The sequence below is a fragment of the Thunnus maccoyii genome, chromosome 4 (assembly GCF_910596095.1).
Source record: "Thunnus maccoyii chromosome 4, fThuMac1.1, whole genome shotgun sequence".
In the NCBI taxonomy this organism is placed as follows: Eukaryota; Metazoa; Chordata; class Actinopteri; order Scombriformes; family Scombridae; genus Thunnus; species Thunnus maccoyii.
The window spans coordinates 9572445-9587815 of NC_056536.1; the positions used below are offsets into that span (position 1 = coordinate 9572445).

At 40.7% G+C, this 15371-nt stretch overlaps 1 protein-coding gene across 1 annotated transcript; it reads left to right on the forward strand.

Annotated features, from left to right (window-relative positions):
- The first annotated feature begins 178 nt into the window (after positions 1 to 178).
- LOC121895315 (transmembrane protein 26) lies at positions 179 to 6151 on the forward strand. The gene is made up of 5 exons (XM_042408343.1): positions 179 to 451; positions 866 to 1382; positions 3480 to 3690; positions 4637 to 4781; positions 5411 to 6151. Exons 3-5 carry the CDS (start codon positions 3497 to 3499, stop codon positions 6149 to 6151), a joined length of 1080 nt encoding a protein of 359 aa, XP_042264277.1. The 5' UTR covers positions 179 to 451; positions 866 to 1382; positions 3480 to 3496.
- Positions 6152 to 15371: the final 9220 nt, after the last annotated feature.

Sequence of the window (15371 nt, forward strand, 5' to 3'; positions counted from 1 at the left end):
CCCGCATTCCATATTTGGAGGGTCCTGGCTCCAACCAGAAAAGATGGCGCCGACCATAAGCTGCAACTCTGGGCTTCAGACCAGCTCCAGTGCAAACCACTAGGTGATGTCACACCTCGCTACGTCCATCTTTATTTACAGTCTATGGGTTATGGTTAAGATTTGGCAACTAAAACACTTGGTTAAGGTTAGAGAAAGATGGTTGGATATGATCATTACAGACATATTGTCTCCAGTAGCAGTTAGCAGACACAGTTTTCAGAGAAAAAGCTCTGATAAACCAGCTGTACTTTACCTGTCCAGCACCAAAAGGCAAAGCTAGCTACTAGCTGGCGAACATAGTGGAGCATTTAGCAGCTAAATAGCTAAATATTTTTCTCAGGAGTTGGTGGAGACTAAAACAGAGCTAAAAGGAGAGTGAATATTGGATTCATCAGCTGGACAGACACCGGTAAATGCTAATTGTGCTCCATGTTTGCTGGATGTGACAATTCTAATACATTTGTGTGTTTACAGTTCATTTCTGTCCCCCCTCCCAAGAGGCCAGAAAATCAGATAATGCATGTTTAAGGCCTAAATGGCATTATCATACTATTAGGAGCAATGTCCACTCTGCAGATAAATTGCTGACCTATGTTTATGAATTTTACACACTGACCAAACAATAAAAAACATCTTGTCAGTCATCTGTCTTTGCTCCCCTTTAGCATTTTAGTAGATTGACATTCCTGGACAGCATCAACCGGCGCAGCATCCTCATTCTGATGCAATAGCAGTAACATACCCAAACACTCCTGTAGTGATTGCTCAGGGGGCCATCAGCATCCTCTTTCTCTCTTGTTAGTCCATGTTTTTGTGTGTGCAGAGGCCATGGAGCGAAGCTGTTATCAGGGCCAGCAGTGCAGAGGCAGAGCAGGCATGGGTGGGAGCTCTCTGAACAGGGAGTGCGGCGGGCTGGCTTCTCCCAGGGAGATAACTTTGTTCTGGGCCAGGAGAGATGACATCATGACGGATGACGATGAAGATGTGGGCGCTGGGGGCAGGAAACGTTATCTCTTACAATGGCACCAAGGGGACGGAGACACACACATATACACTTATGGAACACACTACTGCACACTGACACTCTACTCCAGTGAACAGTAGTTACTCCCCATTGAACACATGCACAAACACACACACGCTGCTGACATGCCTACTCATCCAGTGGGTCTAGGAGGTGGCTGTCATTTAAAAGGAAAAATCAGACAGATAGAGGCCAGGTCACTGTGTGTGACTGCTGTGGTGTTGTCACTTTCTACAGCACAGCTTCTGAGAACTTTTGGGAAATACACTGACGAAACTGATCTCAACCATTCTCAGCGAGGAGTCCAGCTTGTATTGTGGGTTTGTACTGCATGCAACTGCACCATACATATTGCATGAATTCTGTTTGAGGCGTATTGGCATTCACAATAACAGCAACACAAGACTGACTGTTTTTGAGACAGAAAATAATATTATCATAGAGAGACATGAGTTGAATGTCTAATTCAGTTCAATTTCAATAAGAAAAAAACTTGTAATATAAAGTTTACTTTATAAGATTTAACTACTTGCTATATTTATAGTTATTTATAGTTATAAATCAGTTATAAGCCATTAATAAAGGTTGTGAAAAATTGCTTTGGCTTTTTAGCTCTTCAGTTCATCAGGAAGACGCCTCCAATGTAGTTTTACCATTTATGACTGCAGACTAAATGGATTATTGCAATAAACCATTGTCGATGAATTATCAACATTTAAAATTGACAAAGCTTAACATTTTGCAGATTGGACATTTGTAAAATTTTGGAAATTGGTACCAATATTTCTAGCCAACTCTAGATCAAGTCATCACAATAATCTGCAGAGATCAGATTTAAGCAAACTCATGCAAAGCCTCCTGGAGTCCTTTAATATTGACTGCAGATTCATGTCTCTAACTTTTGCTTTCTAATCACTGCTTGCTTTGATTTCCCCCAAAGCTCAAAAGCTTTAATCCTGCTCACTAATTGACAGTGAGAACTGTTTGTGCACTAACATCATGCAACAATAATTGATACTGAGAGGTGAACTGGGGATGTGATGTGTAATGTTGAAGTGGGTTACATAAGTTTTTACTAATTTTTCATGTTTGGTTTAGTTTGTGGCAGTCTGACGCAGACCAATCTGTGTGAGTTTATTCCTTAAATTTATTGCAAAATGCAATCAAACTGAGGAGGCCTTTGGCACTTGTCCATTCTTTATTGCGAGGAACCTTTACTGTTGGGCATTAAGTTTATTGCCGAAAGACATCAGTAAAACTATATTATGTTCGAAACATCATAAAGCACTTTATTGTTGCGACTTATACAACATTATTCACTAAAGTTTCAAGTGTAAAGTAATTCTCATTTATCTTCTCTTTCTCTGACTCTTGACAATCTATATAATCAGTTTCATCAAACATTTTTCATCAGTTTATATTTACTGTCAGCCTTTCTTTGGCCATTCCTTTGTATACTGTATGCACTTTTTGCCAAAATGCTGAATCAGCCTCAACTTTCATCAACTTTGCAAGAACAATCTGTTAAAGCACTTATATGGCACACAGAAAGGATTTTAGTCATTTAATATTAAATGGTAAAATGGTAAATGGCTGAATTTATAAAGTGCTTTACAATGTTTCTGCTGCTCACTCACCCATTCACACACGCACACACACACACACTCACACACCGTTGGCAGATGGGCTTCAGTATCTTGCCCAAGGACACTTCGACATGCGGAAAGGAGGAGTCGAGGATCGAACCACTGAACTTCTGATTAGCGGACGACCCTCCTGAACCACAGCCGGCCTAATACTATGTCCCACAATCTGACAAACTGTAAATCAACATCTGTGTAGACATCTGTGGTTCAATCATTATCAAACAAGACCAAAAACTATTAATTATTTAGTTTTAATTAAGACAAGAGTAAAATCCAGGGATGTATTGGTTGGGAAACCCACCTAAATTCAGTTTATAGCCTTTTTATCTGAAGAAGAAAGTTTCAGAAGTTAAAACTGGGAGTTCTACTTAGGTATTAAAATCAGATTTAGTTCTTGGTTGCCATCAATATGTAAAGTCTGGGGTTGTTCCATCCATGCATAACAGTTTATTTTAATTTATTTTGAATTTTATTAATTTTAATTAACTCTGTTCTCCTTCACTGTATATATTAGTGATGTTATTTTGCAAACACTTCTAACAATGTAATCCATTTTTAGTTAAAGTTTCATTTTCTGGTTGTGTTACACTAAATGCTACAATTGCAAAATGGTTTATGTTCAAAATACCCCAATAGGTAAACTCTTATTTACAGTCTTGTGTTGTTATTACTCATCTACAAAATGTCCATAATTCACAGTAAGAAGATAAGTAAGTAGATATAAATATATATATATATATAACATAAGAAAATGATCTTCTCCGCAGGTTTTCTGCGGTGCATCATGTGCTCTCTTCTGAACATCCTGCTGGCTTTGCTGAGTCGCTTCCTGTTTGCGGTCCACGGGGTGGTGACAGTGTGGCGTGTGGTGGCTGTTAAAGGAGAGCCGCTCTATTGGCTGCTGCTGACGGGCGTGGCTCTGCTGGGTGTGGAAATGGCCATCACACTGAAGTGCACCCGCAACGCAGAATGGAAATGGTAACACTTCGTAGGTCAAAACACAATGGATGGGTGGAGTGCCCCTTTCAAAGTTAAACGAGAAACACAATTTCATTCATTTAATAGTGATGTGATGAACAAAGAAACATGTTTGTGGGCTAAATTGGCATGTACAAACCTATTTGCCCACTGCTTTTGTTCTTTTTAAAGGGGTGACATGAGGACTGAGGTGTAGCCAGACTTTGAAAGCCCGTTTTGAGTGGGGAGTAAATAACTCCTGAACTTGTAACTGTGTGAACACTTTACAGCCCATCTGCCCAGGGCGTTGAGAGGCAGCTTGTGCAAGGCCTGTAATATTCTCTGCCACTAAATTCTCTGTTATCCTCTGCAGCTCTTTCTCTCTTTAACTGTCTATCAAAAACAAATCTATTCCTCTGCAGTGTTATTGCTCCGTATTTCACTGACTATGACATCTCTGTCACAGCCTTTCCTATCCTGTCTTGGAGAAAATTTATCCTGCTGGCTCGAGACGTTTCTGACCAGCTGGCTTTCTTCTTTAAAAAAAATTTGGCTTGAGTAAATATACACTAAGGTCAACCTTTATTATGCAAGCCTCAAAAGGATATGAGCATTTAGTGTCACACTTCAGTCAACACCAAGCTGTGTCTCATTCAAAAGCTGTAGCTCTCCAGCACATACGCAGCGAACATCCTCTGACGCACGCTTTCTTCAGGCCTCTCTCTTTCTCACTGAATCTTACTTTGAAGTTCTCTCCTCATGGAGAAGGCTTTACACTGTCAAGTGGGATTTGCATATATGATGAGAATAATTGCCTGTCTGAAATTCGATGCTTCTTTTGGAAAAAAAGGGGGCCTCTTTCTTCTTTATTGGGTGGCAAATAAAAAAAAAAAAAAGCGTGTCACTAAAAATAACCTCCCCCCCCCAACTCCCCTCCCCTCCTTCTCCATTGGCGGTCCTCTTTTAGGTTCTCCCCCATGGTTTTCCTCTACCTCAGTACTGTCATCCCTTCCATTTGGTTTCTGGAGCTGAGCCTGCTGCAGTCCAAGCTTCCTGTCAACAATTCCTCAGGCCCTGAACTTCATTTGCTGGCTCACATCCCAATCACAGCGGTAGGCGTCCCACCACAAAACTGCCCTCCCCGCCTCAACCTCCACGCAGCCACATTAAAGCAACACCTGATATCAGATAAGATTTTAATCTAGTAAGGGGGTGGATAAACTATTAGATGCAGGAAATGTGTAATAGACACATTGAGATGAAGTCCAGATAGGCTCCTGCTTGAAAAACTCTCAGATCTCTCCCCTTCTGGGGTGGTTTTAGTGCAGTTTCTTTCATGTAGGATTTGGGAGCTTTCTTGCCCCATGGCTGTGCTTGAGGCTGGGTGGCAGCTTCTGAAACTTGAAGATGTAGTGTTTTGGGAAACACTGTGGAATGTCAAGGGGTGCTGTCAGGATAAACTCAATGAACCCCGACACAATGAGGGGCTGACTCACAAGTCATCAGAATTACATCGAGAATAGAGAGGAGATACCTCGTTGTGCAGATATTTGCCAATGTATCTCCTTGTTCATACATTTCACTTTTTCACATATCAAGATATGACAGTGTTTTACTTTCATGGTACAAAAGAATTGAAATAGCAGGAAAACTCAGTGAGAAACTGGAGGAAATTCTCTGCTCTATGACAAACTGTGAAAAATGTGTTTTCTAATGTTTTCGTGCTGTTTCATTCATCCAGGGCATCGTGGAGCTGGACCCAGAAAACTGGGTGGCTGGTCTGGAGCAGACCATGCTCATAGTGTTGGTTCTTGGTCGCTGGCTGATGCCCAAGGGGTACATGTCCCGGGACCAGCTCTCCCAGCTCCTCATGGTCTACGTTGGACTGGGTGCTGACATCCTGGACATCTTCGACACCTTCAGGGAACCCGAGGTCAAAACCAACTGGGCAGTTGTCATCATCGGCTTGTCTCTCTTCTCTTGGGCGCTCATGCAGTTTCCTCTGGTGCTCACTCAGACGCGACCCCCAAAGGGTGGTCACCCCTGCTGCCCTGCCTCTCCATCCTCATTCGTCTCCTGCTGCTCCAGTGAAGTGTGGAGCTTGCTGCTCACAGTGGGACTCCAAGATGGCCCATTCCTGCTTTACCGACTTTACCTCATGGTGCAAGAGCAGGTACTCAACCAGCTGATGATCTTCTTCACCTGCAAGAACATCCTCATCGTCCTCTTGGAGCTTTATCGAATCTTTGTGGTGCAGTGCAAGCAGCAGGCCGAGGAATTGGGGTTGGAGAGGTGTGCTGCTCGGGTGCTCCAGTGTCCAACCCAGAGGGGCAGCGGGGAAGAGGAGAAACAGGAAGAAGAGGGTAGAGAGGAGTGTTGTGCAGAGCAGAGCTGTCATACAGACACGGACGGGGGGACTGAGAGGGAAGTAGATCAGAGAGGTGTCCAGGTAGAGAAAGGCTTAAAATGCCATGAGGCATAACTTTGGCCCTCGGAGGGGGGGGTTTCATACACCAAGCCGCCATCTCTTGCATTTCAGTTTGTTCAGTGACTAGAAATAGACCACAAGAGAAGAGAATAAGTCCCCACTGAGAAGATCAGAGATTAATTTATGCAACTCCTGTGATAAAACCTTTAAAAAAAGTGGTGTTTCAGTCAGAGGAGGTTCCTCCAATGATTAAAATCAGTTCAACAACTTTAACAGGAACTGTCAACCTCTTTTATATATGTGTGAATTAACAGGGTAGCTGAAACCAAATGAACATAGCTTTATGCTTTACAGTACAACACATTTTGTTTTAATCAGAGACAGCTTGCAATGATGTAATTTCATTATGTTTGTAATAAAAATGCCAGTTCTCTTTGTGTTGTGATGATCATGATGAAAATGATGATGACCTTGACAGGAGACATCACATGAATTGAATTAGCATGGCAGTTTAAGATGGTGATAACATGTCTTGCTTAATTAATAAACCTTTTATAATGAAGATGTTTCAGCAAAGTACAGTGCTGTTTTGTTACTCTGATCACCATGAGATGGCAGTGTTGCCAAGTCAACCAAAGCACCACACACATACACACACATACACACAGACACACACATACACACACATACACACAGACACACACATACACACACACACACACACACACACACACACACACACACACACACACACACACACACACACAAACACACATATATATATATATATATATATCTATACAGTGTTTAAATTGACTGGAACATACATGCCGGTTACATAGAGCAAAACAACAGTGAGACAGCAGCACAGCAGCAATACTGAACTTGAGCTTTTTTGGGATTCAGTAAGAAAATTTCCACTTTAAGTCTCTAAGTCTGTAAGACCTGACAATACATTGAGGAAGAGGGAATCCATGTGGTGAATGAATTTAAAAAATGTAATCACCTTCGGGCTCTTTAATCAATAGTCTGATGTAGTCAATCTAAAGACACCTCGCACAGTAAGTAGGAGGAGAGTGAAGAGGTTTGCTTCATTTTTCAAGGCTCATTTTCCTCTTGAGCACAATCAGCCCATGGAAGCCTGTTTGAGAGCTTGGTGCATTTTTATTATGTCTGAAAAAGCACACTCGTGATTATGTGGGAGTCGTTCAAGTTCGACATGATGTGCTCTCACTTTCTGTCTTTTGAGAGATGGAAGGTGCTTTTCAAATATTTCTCTGCAGCACATAAAAGTGAGAGACTCTTTGAGAGCCCACAAGGACGGAGAAGTGTTTGAGTGGAAGCCTGGGGTCTCAAGGTTTCGAGCCACTTCATGGTGGGGACAATTGCCGTAGCAAAATACCCCTCCACCCCCCACCCCACTGGTCCAGACAATACCTCTCCTGTCAAATGAGGGCTGGGATATAGCCCTCCTGCATTTATGGATGACCCTCTCCCTCCTTGTCTCTTACACTCTTTTGGACAGGCTGGGAATGAAGAGCAGCAAAAGCAACGAGTGGCGATTCAATCAGAGGCCTTTCTCACGTTGGCCTGTATCTGTGTCCATCAAATTGCTGCACTTCAAATGGCCTGCAAGATGATGATAGAATCTAAGGCTCTGAATGAGGTGGGACTCTTTGTTTTCAATGAGCTCACGATGAAAGAAAGATAGAGACATAAAGAGCCAGAGAAGAGACTAAGAGAGCATTTATGTGTTTTCATCCCTTTGTTGTGCATGCTTCAGTATAAAAATGCATAGAATATGAGGAAGATTTCCAAAATCGACGACTAGGCTTCCTCCAGAGGATGTGCTGGAGAGCACAACTGTACTTCCTCTGTTTCATCTTTGTGGCGGCACTTTGGCCTAAATTATTGATGGTGGAGCCAACTTTTAAGAGAAAGAAGAGAAAAATTAATGGAGAGTTCCTACTGAGATGTTAATTCTTCTAGCAGCACAATGTCGCCTATGCTCCTAGAGTGCTAGATAATGCCCAATTTAAAAAGTCACTCCCAGGAAAATGGCATCGCACAGAGCCAATATGAGGGCACAGCTTCTTCTCTAAGCACCTGAGTGTCGGGAGAATCCGATATTCATGTGACAACCTGATGTGGGCAATACAATAGGGTGATGAAAGAGCCGCTTGCTTGTGAAGAGAGTCCTTTTCCTCTTCAGATTAACTGCATGCTTTAACAAGATTGTGTGGGCATGTGGGAGGATGGGGATGTCAGCTGATCCACGGGCTGCCCTACATAGATAGAGTGAGAGGAAGAGAGCGTGGAAACTCAAAGCCTGAAACTCCAGTGCACACAGATACAAAAAAAAAAAAAAAAATTAAAAAATCAACCCTCACAAGCACTTGACTGTAAGAGACGTTTTCACATGAAAAGAGTTATGCTGCTTTCAGGTGCTCCTTAAAAGCTCCTACATGTACATCTCTGATTAGATCAATTAATTAAGAAAGAAAGCAAAGTCCCAGCGTGTGATATACTCTCCCACTCTCAAATGCTTATATGATCATGTTTCTGAGGACAAAGTGGAACGACTGATAAAAGACAACATATCATTTATTTGGACTGATGAGGGTATTAGTCATACTGAAGGTACTTGACTAACAGCTCTTATATTTTTAGTTACGGAACTCAAACTGATTTTTGATTGATTGCTGCTCTCTCATGTTTAGACACAGTCACACCCTGCTGTAGAAGTTGAAATTATAGATGCAACTTGTTGCACATTTGGGTGTGTCTTCTTTGGAAATACAATAAAATACAAAATGTGTCCCCTGTGGTGGTTGGGATAGGTTAAATCATCCGTCCTCTCTCTTTGCTGTGTGTATGTATCCTGTTTGTTACCTTTAACGACCCATCAGGCACAGTGCACACAGCAGACTTCAAACAGCAGCTTTGTTACATTTCACCCTCAGCACCCAGAAACCAACCAGGTTTGCTGTGTGTCATTTTGAGTGTTTATTTGATTAAATACAAATTTATTTAGGATATATGCACCATGTAGGCACAATATCAACTGAATAAACTGTAAAAATACAGATATTAAAACCAGATTTGAAGCTCAACATTTGGTTCATAACTCTTACAAATGTGAAATTTGACAAAAAAATCTCAACTCAAGGTCATATGAGAAGTGATGAGCTATTTCCATGACAACTGAGAAAGCTCTTTCTGCGCTAGTAAGAGCTAGTAAGTTGACATTGAGTTTTGTCAGACTTCTGTTTTCACTGTGAAAAATGAACTTTGACTCTGAAATTAACAATGAATCAAGTTACCACAAACCGATGGTCACACATTGAACATGGGGCCTTTGGGCCTCCTGAGGGTCTGAGAGCAGTTGCTCACTTTCCCCAGTTTGTAATCCAGTCTTGTGTGGTGGATGCAGTTTTCATTTTTAAAAAAATTAAATGGCACAAACAACCTAGCAGAAGCAGAATGAAGAAGATGAAGCATGTAATTGATATCTTGATTTATTCAGAAATGTGATAAATATATAAAAATTGAGCATGAGTAGAGATCAAGGAATGAGTCTGCCCAGAAATTTACTTGTGTGTGTTTGTGTAATGTCAAATAACTTACACTAAATAATAATATAACAATAAATAGTAAGCTATACTTCTCCATCATGTGAACAGGAGGTCTATTTAGCAATATTCGAATTAGCTGTCAAGAATAATAGAAAATTATTGCTTGTCATATTCACACATATATACCACTTTGTTTTTCATGCATGGTAAACATGGTGTTGATATTTCCAACAGAACCTTAAGGCTGCAGAAGTTATAATGAAGCCAGAGAGAGAAAGAGAAAGGCAGAGAGAGAAATTCACTCAACCTGAGCAGGTGCATTTTCCATGACAGCGGGAGTGTTTTCACCACATGCCACAATTTCCCTATTTTGTGTCAACTAATCAGGAAGTCCAAACACGCCAAGGTGTGCCTCATCAGCCTCCAGTCCTACAGATAAACCTGTCAACATGCCATGAAATGTTACAGCAAGAGAGGAAGAGTGAAAACAAAGGCAAACTTCAATTGAACTTCACAACTTTCTGACAGGCGGCTGAGGATCCGGCATGTTACACCACGGATGGCAAAATAATGAGCTTTACTTCACTGGTTGTGGTATACGGCCTTGTCTTCACACAATACACGATTCTCAGATAGGCAACAGCGTGATATAGAGGTGCCTGTAATGCCTAATTTCTAGCAAATCACAGTGTATTTGCAGACAAAACTTTTAAACTGTATCTTTTTATCAGCTAAATTATTTGTTAGTTTCACACCAGCTGAGGCCAACATGTGCCTGGTCTGCTATGTGATCTCCTCCCAGTCAGTGGCACCCTGTGCACATCTAAAACAAGGCACCCAGGGGTCATTCTCTACATCTTGTGCTGAGGAGTTCAGGTACTCTGCACGGTGAAATCGTTTTATCCCTTCTATCTGAAGACACATGAACGCCTCAAAATCAACTGAGGAGTTCACGTATCAGCTTCAATGGGGGTGTTTAGTCCATCATCGGACTACAGTAACTCTCTTCCTGGAGAAGATTGTGAACTCATTCGGATGTTGTCACACTCATACATACCGCTCTAATGCGTCTCAGAGATCTTGCAGTCTATAGATATACGACCCTTGAGTCCTCAAACTGCACAAGGTGATGACACATAGCTGTGCATTGATATTGTGTCTCAAAGTAACTGCTGCGTGTCACCATCACACCAGGGCAAGAGGTACAGGGGTCAAGTCAACACCTGTTGGATCAGGGAAGATCAGGGTGATAGATCTAGGCACCTTTAAACATGGAAACTGACTTTTAGACCGTGGAACAGCAACTCCCTGGGGGGGAAAGAACCTGAGCTAGTGTGGTAGATCCGACAAATCCTGTCAGCTAAATGACAAAATTGGTTGTTTTTCATTGGCTTCCAAACTGCCCTATTTTTAATGTAAGACTTGTGTTCCATTATGTCCTCTATATATTGGGAAAGTTGTACTGTGTCTTCTTAGCTGGCTTGCTAACATTACCCTCTGTTAAGTCTACAGTCAGGAATCAACTGCTTTAGTTCAGAGTTGGAGGCTGAGAGAATCAGTAAATACCTCCAAACTGTAGGCTGGCTGCTTGTTGAACCACACCGTCTCCTTTTCTATTTTTACATGTGTTAAACACAGAAGATGGAACATGTGGGTGATGAGGCTTTGAAGTAGTTTAGAAAGTATCTTTGACAGAGGTGGGCTGAGTAACAATTGTAAAATTACTTTTAAAGTTGAGTAATTAGAAAAGTATTGTGATTACTTTTTTTAAAAGGAGTAATATGGAATGTGTAAATTGTTAAATTTTTCAAGTAACTTTCCCAACACTTAATTTTGTCAGTGCTTTCAAAAACAGTCTCAAAAGTTTAAAAATAGTTACAAATAACAGTTTCTGATCCGCCACCTCTATGGTTTTTCCTGGTTCAGACAACTAAAACTACCTGATTTAGATTGACAAGACCAACATTCACAGAATGCAAACTGTGGCCTCCCTTTGTTGACCCAACTATCCTCCTCAAGCTCCTCGTTAGTCATTATTTGCACCATAAAAAGATAGGTAAGTATAAATATAGGTCTTTGAACTAGTTTGAACAGATGACCAATGCTTTTTTTTCTGGTGAGGGCATATAAACATGGGGTGTGAATAGCTTTCCAGTAAATGAATAGCTATTCACACTCAGTGTTTGCCACACATGTACTGTGCATTAGAGATCCCAGGAGATGCCCATGATGTAACCCTGCTGTAACGTTTGCCATCCTCATCAAGTAACAATCTTCCACATTTACAGATAAACTGCTTTGTAAGGAATAGACATAAGAAGGATGCATTTCTTCAAATACATACAAATTTAAGATAGTTTAGCAAAAAAAATTGTCAAACTAGTGTTCCAAGGTCAAGAATTACCTTTCATTATTTACCTGGCATATAAGTCATTTATTTTTCCTGATCCTGAGTGTTGCAGTGCTTGGTCTAACTTTCAGCGAATTCATGACAAACCAAAGCCGGAAAAGACTATTAGCACCTCAGGTGTCTGATAACTTTGACTTGTTGTCTCTCAGCCTTATTTATATTCATTTCATTTTTCCCCAGTGTTAATTGCTTCCGTAACCAATTTTATACAGAATGTAAAAGTAAGTAATGAATATGAAATTCTTTTCTAAAGAAAGCATTCTGAATTCTTACCCGCATGGCAGTTTTGGAGATAACTGCCCTGACAGCTAGCAGTTTAGTCAGTCAATCTTAGGCCACAGAAGATGTATTGTTGAAATATTAATTGGCTGCCTCCTTTGCCATCCCCCAGTTTGTCCGAGCTGGGAGAGCTGCCACTTTACCCATTTCCAATCTACAACATGGCCTCTGGTTATACGGGCCAAGGCCACGTTGCCAGTTCTATTGAGGAAATGCAGTCGACTGTCTGACTGGACAACATAACACAGACAGTTGAGGGCACTTGATGAAGAAACACGTTTTTGAATTTAGCTTGTGTTGTTTTAGCCATATGTGTTGTGATATCCCCACAGTGACATGATGATGTTCTAATTCTGTCCTCCTCGAACAGAGCTGTCCACTCCTGACTACTTTTTACCAGTGCAGCCTACAACTGCTTGTTGGTGAAAGACTGAGGGATGTTCACTTCAGAAAGATGTTGTGCTGTTACTACTATTATTCTGCCACTTACAGTGTAAATAGTATACGAGATTGAATTTCTTTTTATATGGGACTTCAAGACTGAGGAACGTGGAGGTGGCAATTTGGTGGTTTCTGAGGAGATGTTTTGAAGACTGCATTTGGGTTTACTACCAACAGAATATCCACAATTTGTGTAAAATCTGCATTTTGTACAGACAAGTGAGCTGCAACCAGCATGGCTCACTGTGATAGGCTGAGAGACCTGTCAATCACACACCCCAAATGCAATCTACTTTCAACATTAAAGCCCTCATGTATACATTTTTGTGTGATTATAGCATATGTGATTATGTTTATGTTATCTGATATCTTGTTGGGAAATTGCGCTGAGCAGTCAGTAATATATGATAATAATAAACTTTATTTATATAACACTTTTCTTAACAAAGTTACAAAGTGCTTAACAGAAAGAAGAAGAAAAGGCAATAAAAAACAAAAGAAAAACAAACAGAGATCATAACACAGAGGGGATTAAAATGAAGTTACACACAGAAAATAAACTGTCAGAAGTGGGATAATAAAACACAGCAACATATCAAACATTCATAAAAGCTTTCTGATAAAATAATCTTTTAAGAAGAGATTTAAAAGACACTAAAAATGTTACATGTCTGATCTCGATAGGCAGCCTGTTCCACAGTTTGGGGGCTCTAACAGCAAAGGCCTGGTCACCTTTGGTCACTAGCGCAGACCCAGGAATAACCAGGAGTGCCCCATCCTGATCTAAGTGAACACCCAGGCGCACAGGGGGTTAATAAGTCCTTGATGTAATTTGGAGCAAGGCCATTTAATGCTTTAAGAGTGATAAATAGAATTTTAATATCAATGCAGAATGTAACGGGCAGCCAGTGTTGGTTGGCAAGTACTGGAGTAATATGTTCATATCTCTTAGTGACATTTAAAATCTGGGCAGCAGCGTTCTGTGCCAGGTGGAGTTGGTGAAGGGAGCTCTGACTGACGCCGGCATAAAGTGCATTGCAGTAGTCAAGGCCGGAGAAAATAAATGCATGTATGTACCTTACATAAATCAGTAGGAGAAAGGACTGATCTGATTTTAGAGACTTTTTTGAGTTGAAAAAAGCAGGACTGGACAACATTTTTTGATGGAGCATCAAAACAGTGATCTGCATCAAAAATAACTCCAAGATTTCTAGCAGATTGCTTAATGTTTTTGGTCCGGGAACCAAGCTTACTGAGAAACAGGCTGGTAGAATTCGTGGGACTAACGACTATGACCTCAGACTTACTGTCGTTGAATTGTAAAAAGTTTTGAGACAGCCAACATTTAACATCCCTGAGGCTGGCAAACAGATTATCAAGGCTGCTGGGGTTGTTGGTCTGAAGAGGGACATATAACATTGTGTCATCTGTGTAACAGTGGTGGGAGATACTAAGGCTCTGAATGATCTGGCTGGGAGGAATGATGTATATTGAAACAGCAGTGGGCCAAGGATAAGGCCTGTAGGAATACCACAATTTAAATGGGCAACAGAGGGACAGGTGTTTTGTTATGACAACAGAGAAGGTCCTATTGGAGAGGTATGAACAGAGTAGTTGTAGAGCAGTTCCCTTAAGACCAACCTAGGTTTCTAGATGGTGCAGGAAAATGCAGTGATCAATTGTGTCAAAGGCAGCGCTTAAATCTAAAAGCACCAGAACTATGCAGTCACCTCTATCAGCTGTTAAAAATAGATAATTAGAAACCTTCATGAGGGCTGTCTCTGTGCTATGGCAGGCTCTAAAACCTGACTGAAAACTATTAAAAGTATTATTACTATTCATAAAAGATATTAATTGAGTTGAAATAACTTTCTCAAGCACCTTAGATAAAAATGATAATTTAGAAATTGGTCTGTAATTATTAAGCAATACAGGATCCAAACTAGGCTTTTTTCAGTAATGGTTGAATTATTACATGTTTAAAACAAATGGGATAATTACCATAAGTTAGAGAAGTGTTAATAATTAAAAGAATAAAATGACCAACAGAGGGGAATATCTCTGTAAAAGTTGTGATTATATCTACACCAGAGGTAGACGATTTCATTTGAGGAAATATTTTATCTAGTGCTGAGATGTTAATGGTTTGAAACTTGAAACAGTAGTGAGTGTGTGTCCCGTTGATGTCCTTTTCAGCTGACACAGAAGTGAAGAAATATGCTGATTTAAGAGTTGTTGTATCTGCAAGTTGACCTACCACAGCTTGTGCAGCTGCATTGATCTCATCCACACTTTTTCTGTCAATATTTATCATCAGTGTAGCTAGGTAGCTGACCAGCTATGTTCTTAATCCTGCCCACAAACCTCTGATCGGTTGATCACTTCTCCAACCAGGGGAAAACAGCCATCAATGAGCTAGAATTAGGCCAACATCTTTCAAATTATTCAAATAATTTTGGGTTGTAAAAAAATTAAACAATCCTGTTAGAGTGTCCTTTTTGATACTACTACAAGGGTCACTATAGTCATGCATGATCAAATCCTACACATAGGGGCTTTATTATCTTCC

What these genes read in the sequence shown, in the direction of transcription:
- LOC121895315 (XM_042408343.1), top strand. Translation starts at nt 3,497, where the DNA reads ATGTGCTCTCTTCTGAACATCCTGCTGGCTTTGCTGAGTCGCTTCCTG. An exon ending in CGCAACGCAGAATGGAAATG is followed by an intron (nt 3,691 to 4,636) that starts GTAACACTTCGT and finishes GTCCTCTTTTAG; the next exon opens with GTTCTCCCCCATGGTTTTCC. An exon ending in CTCACATCCCAATCACAGCG is followed by an intron (nt 4,782 to 5,410) that starts GTAGGCGTCCCA and finishes TCATTCATCCAG; the next exon opens with GGCATCGTGGAGCTGGACCC.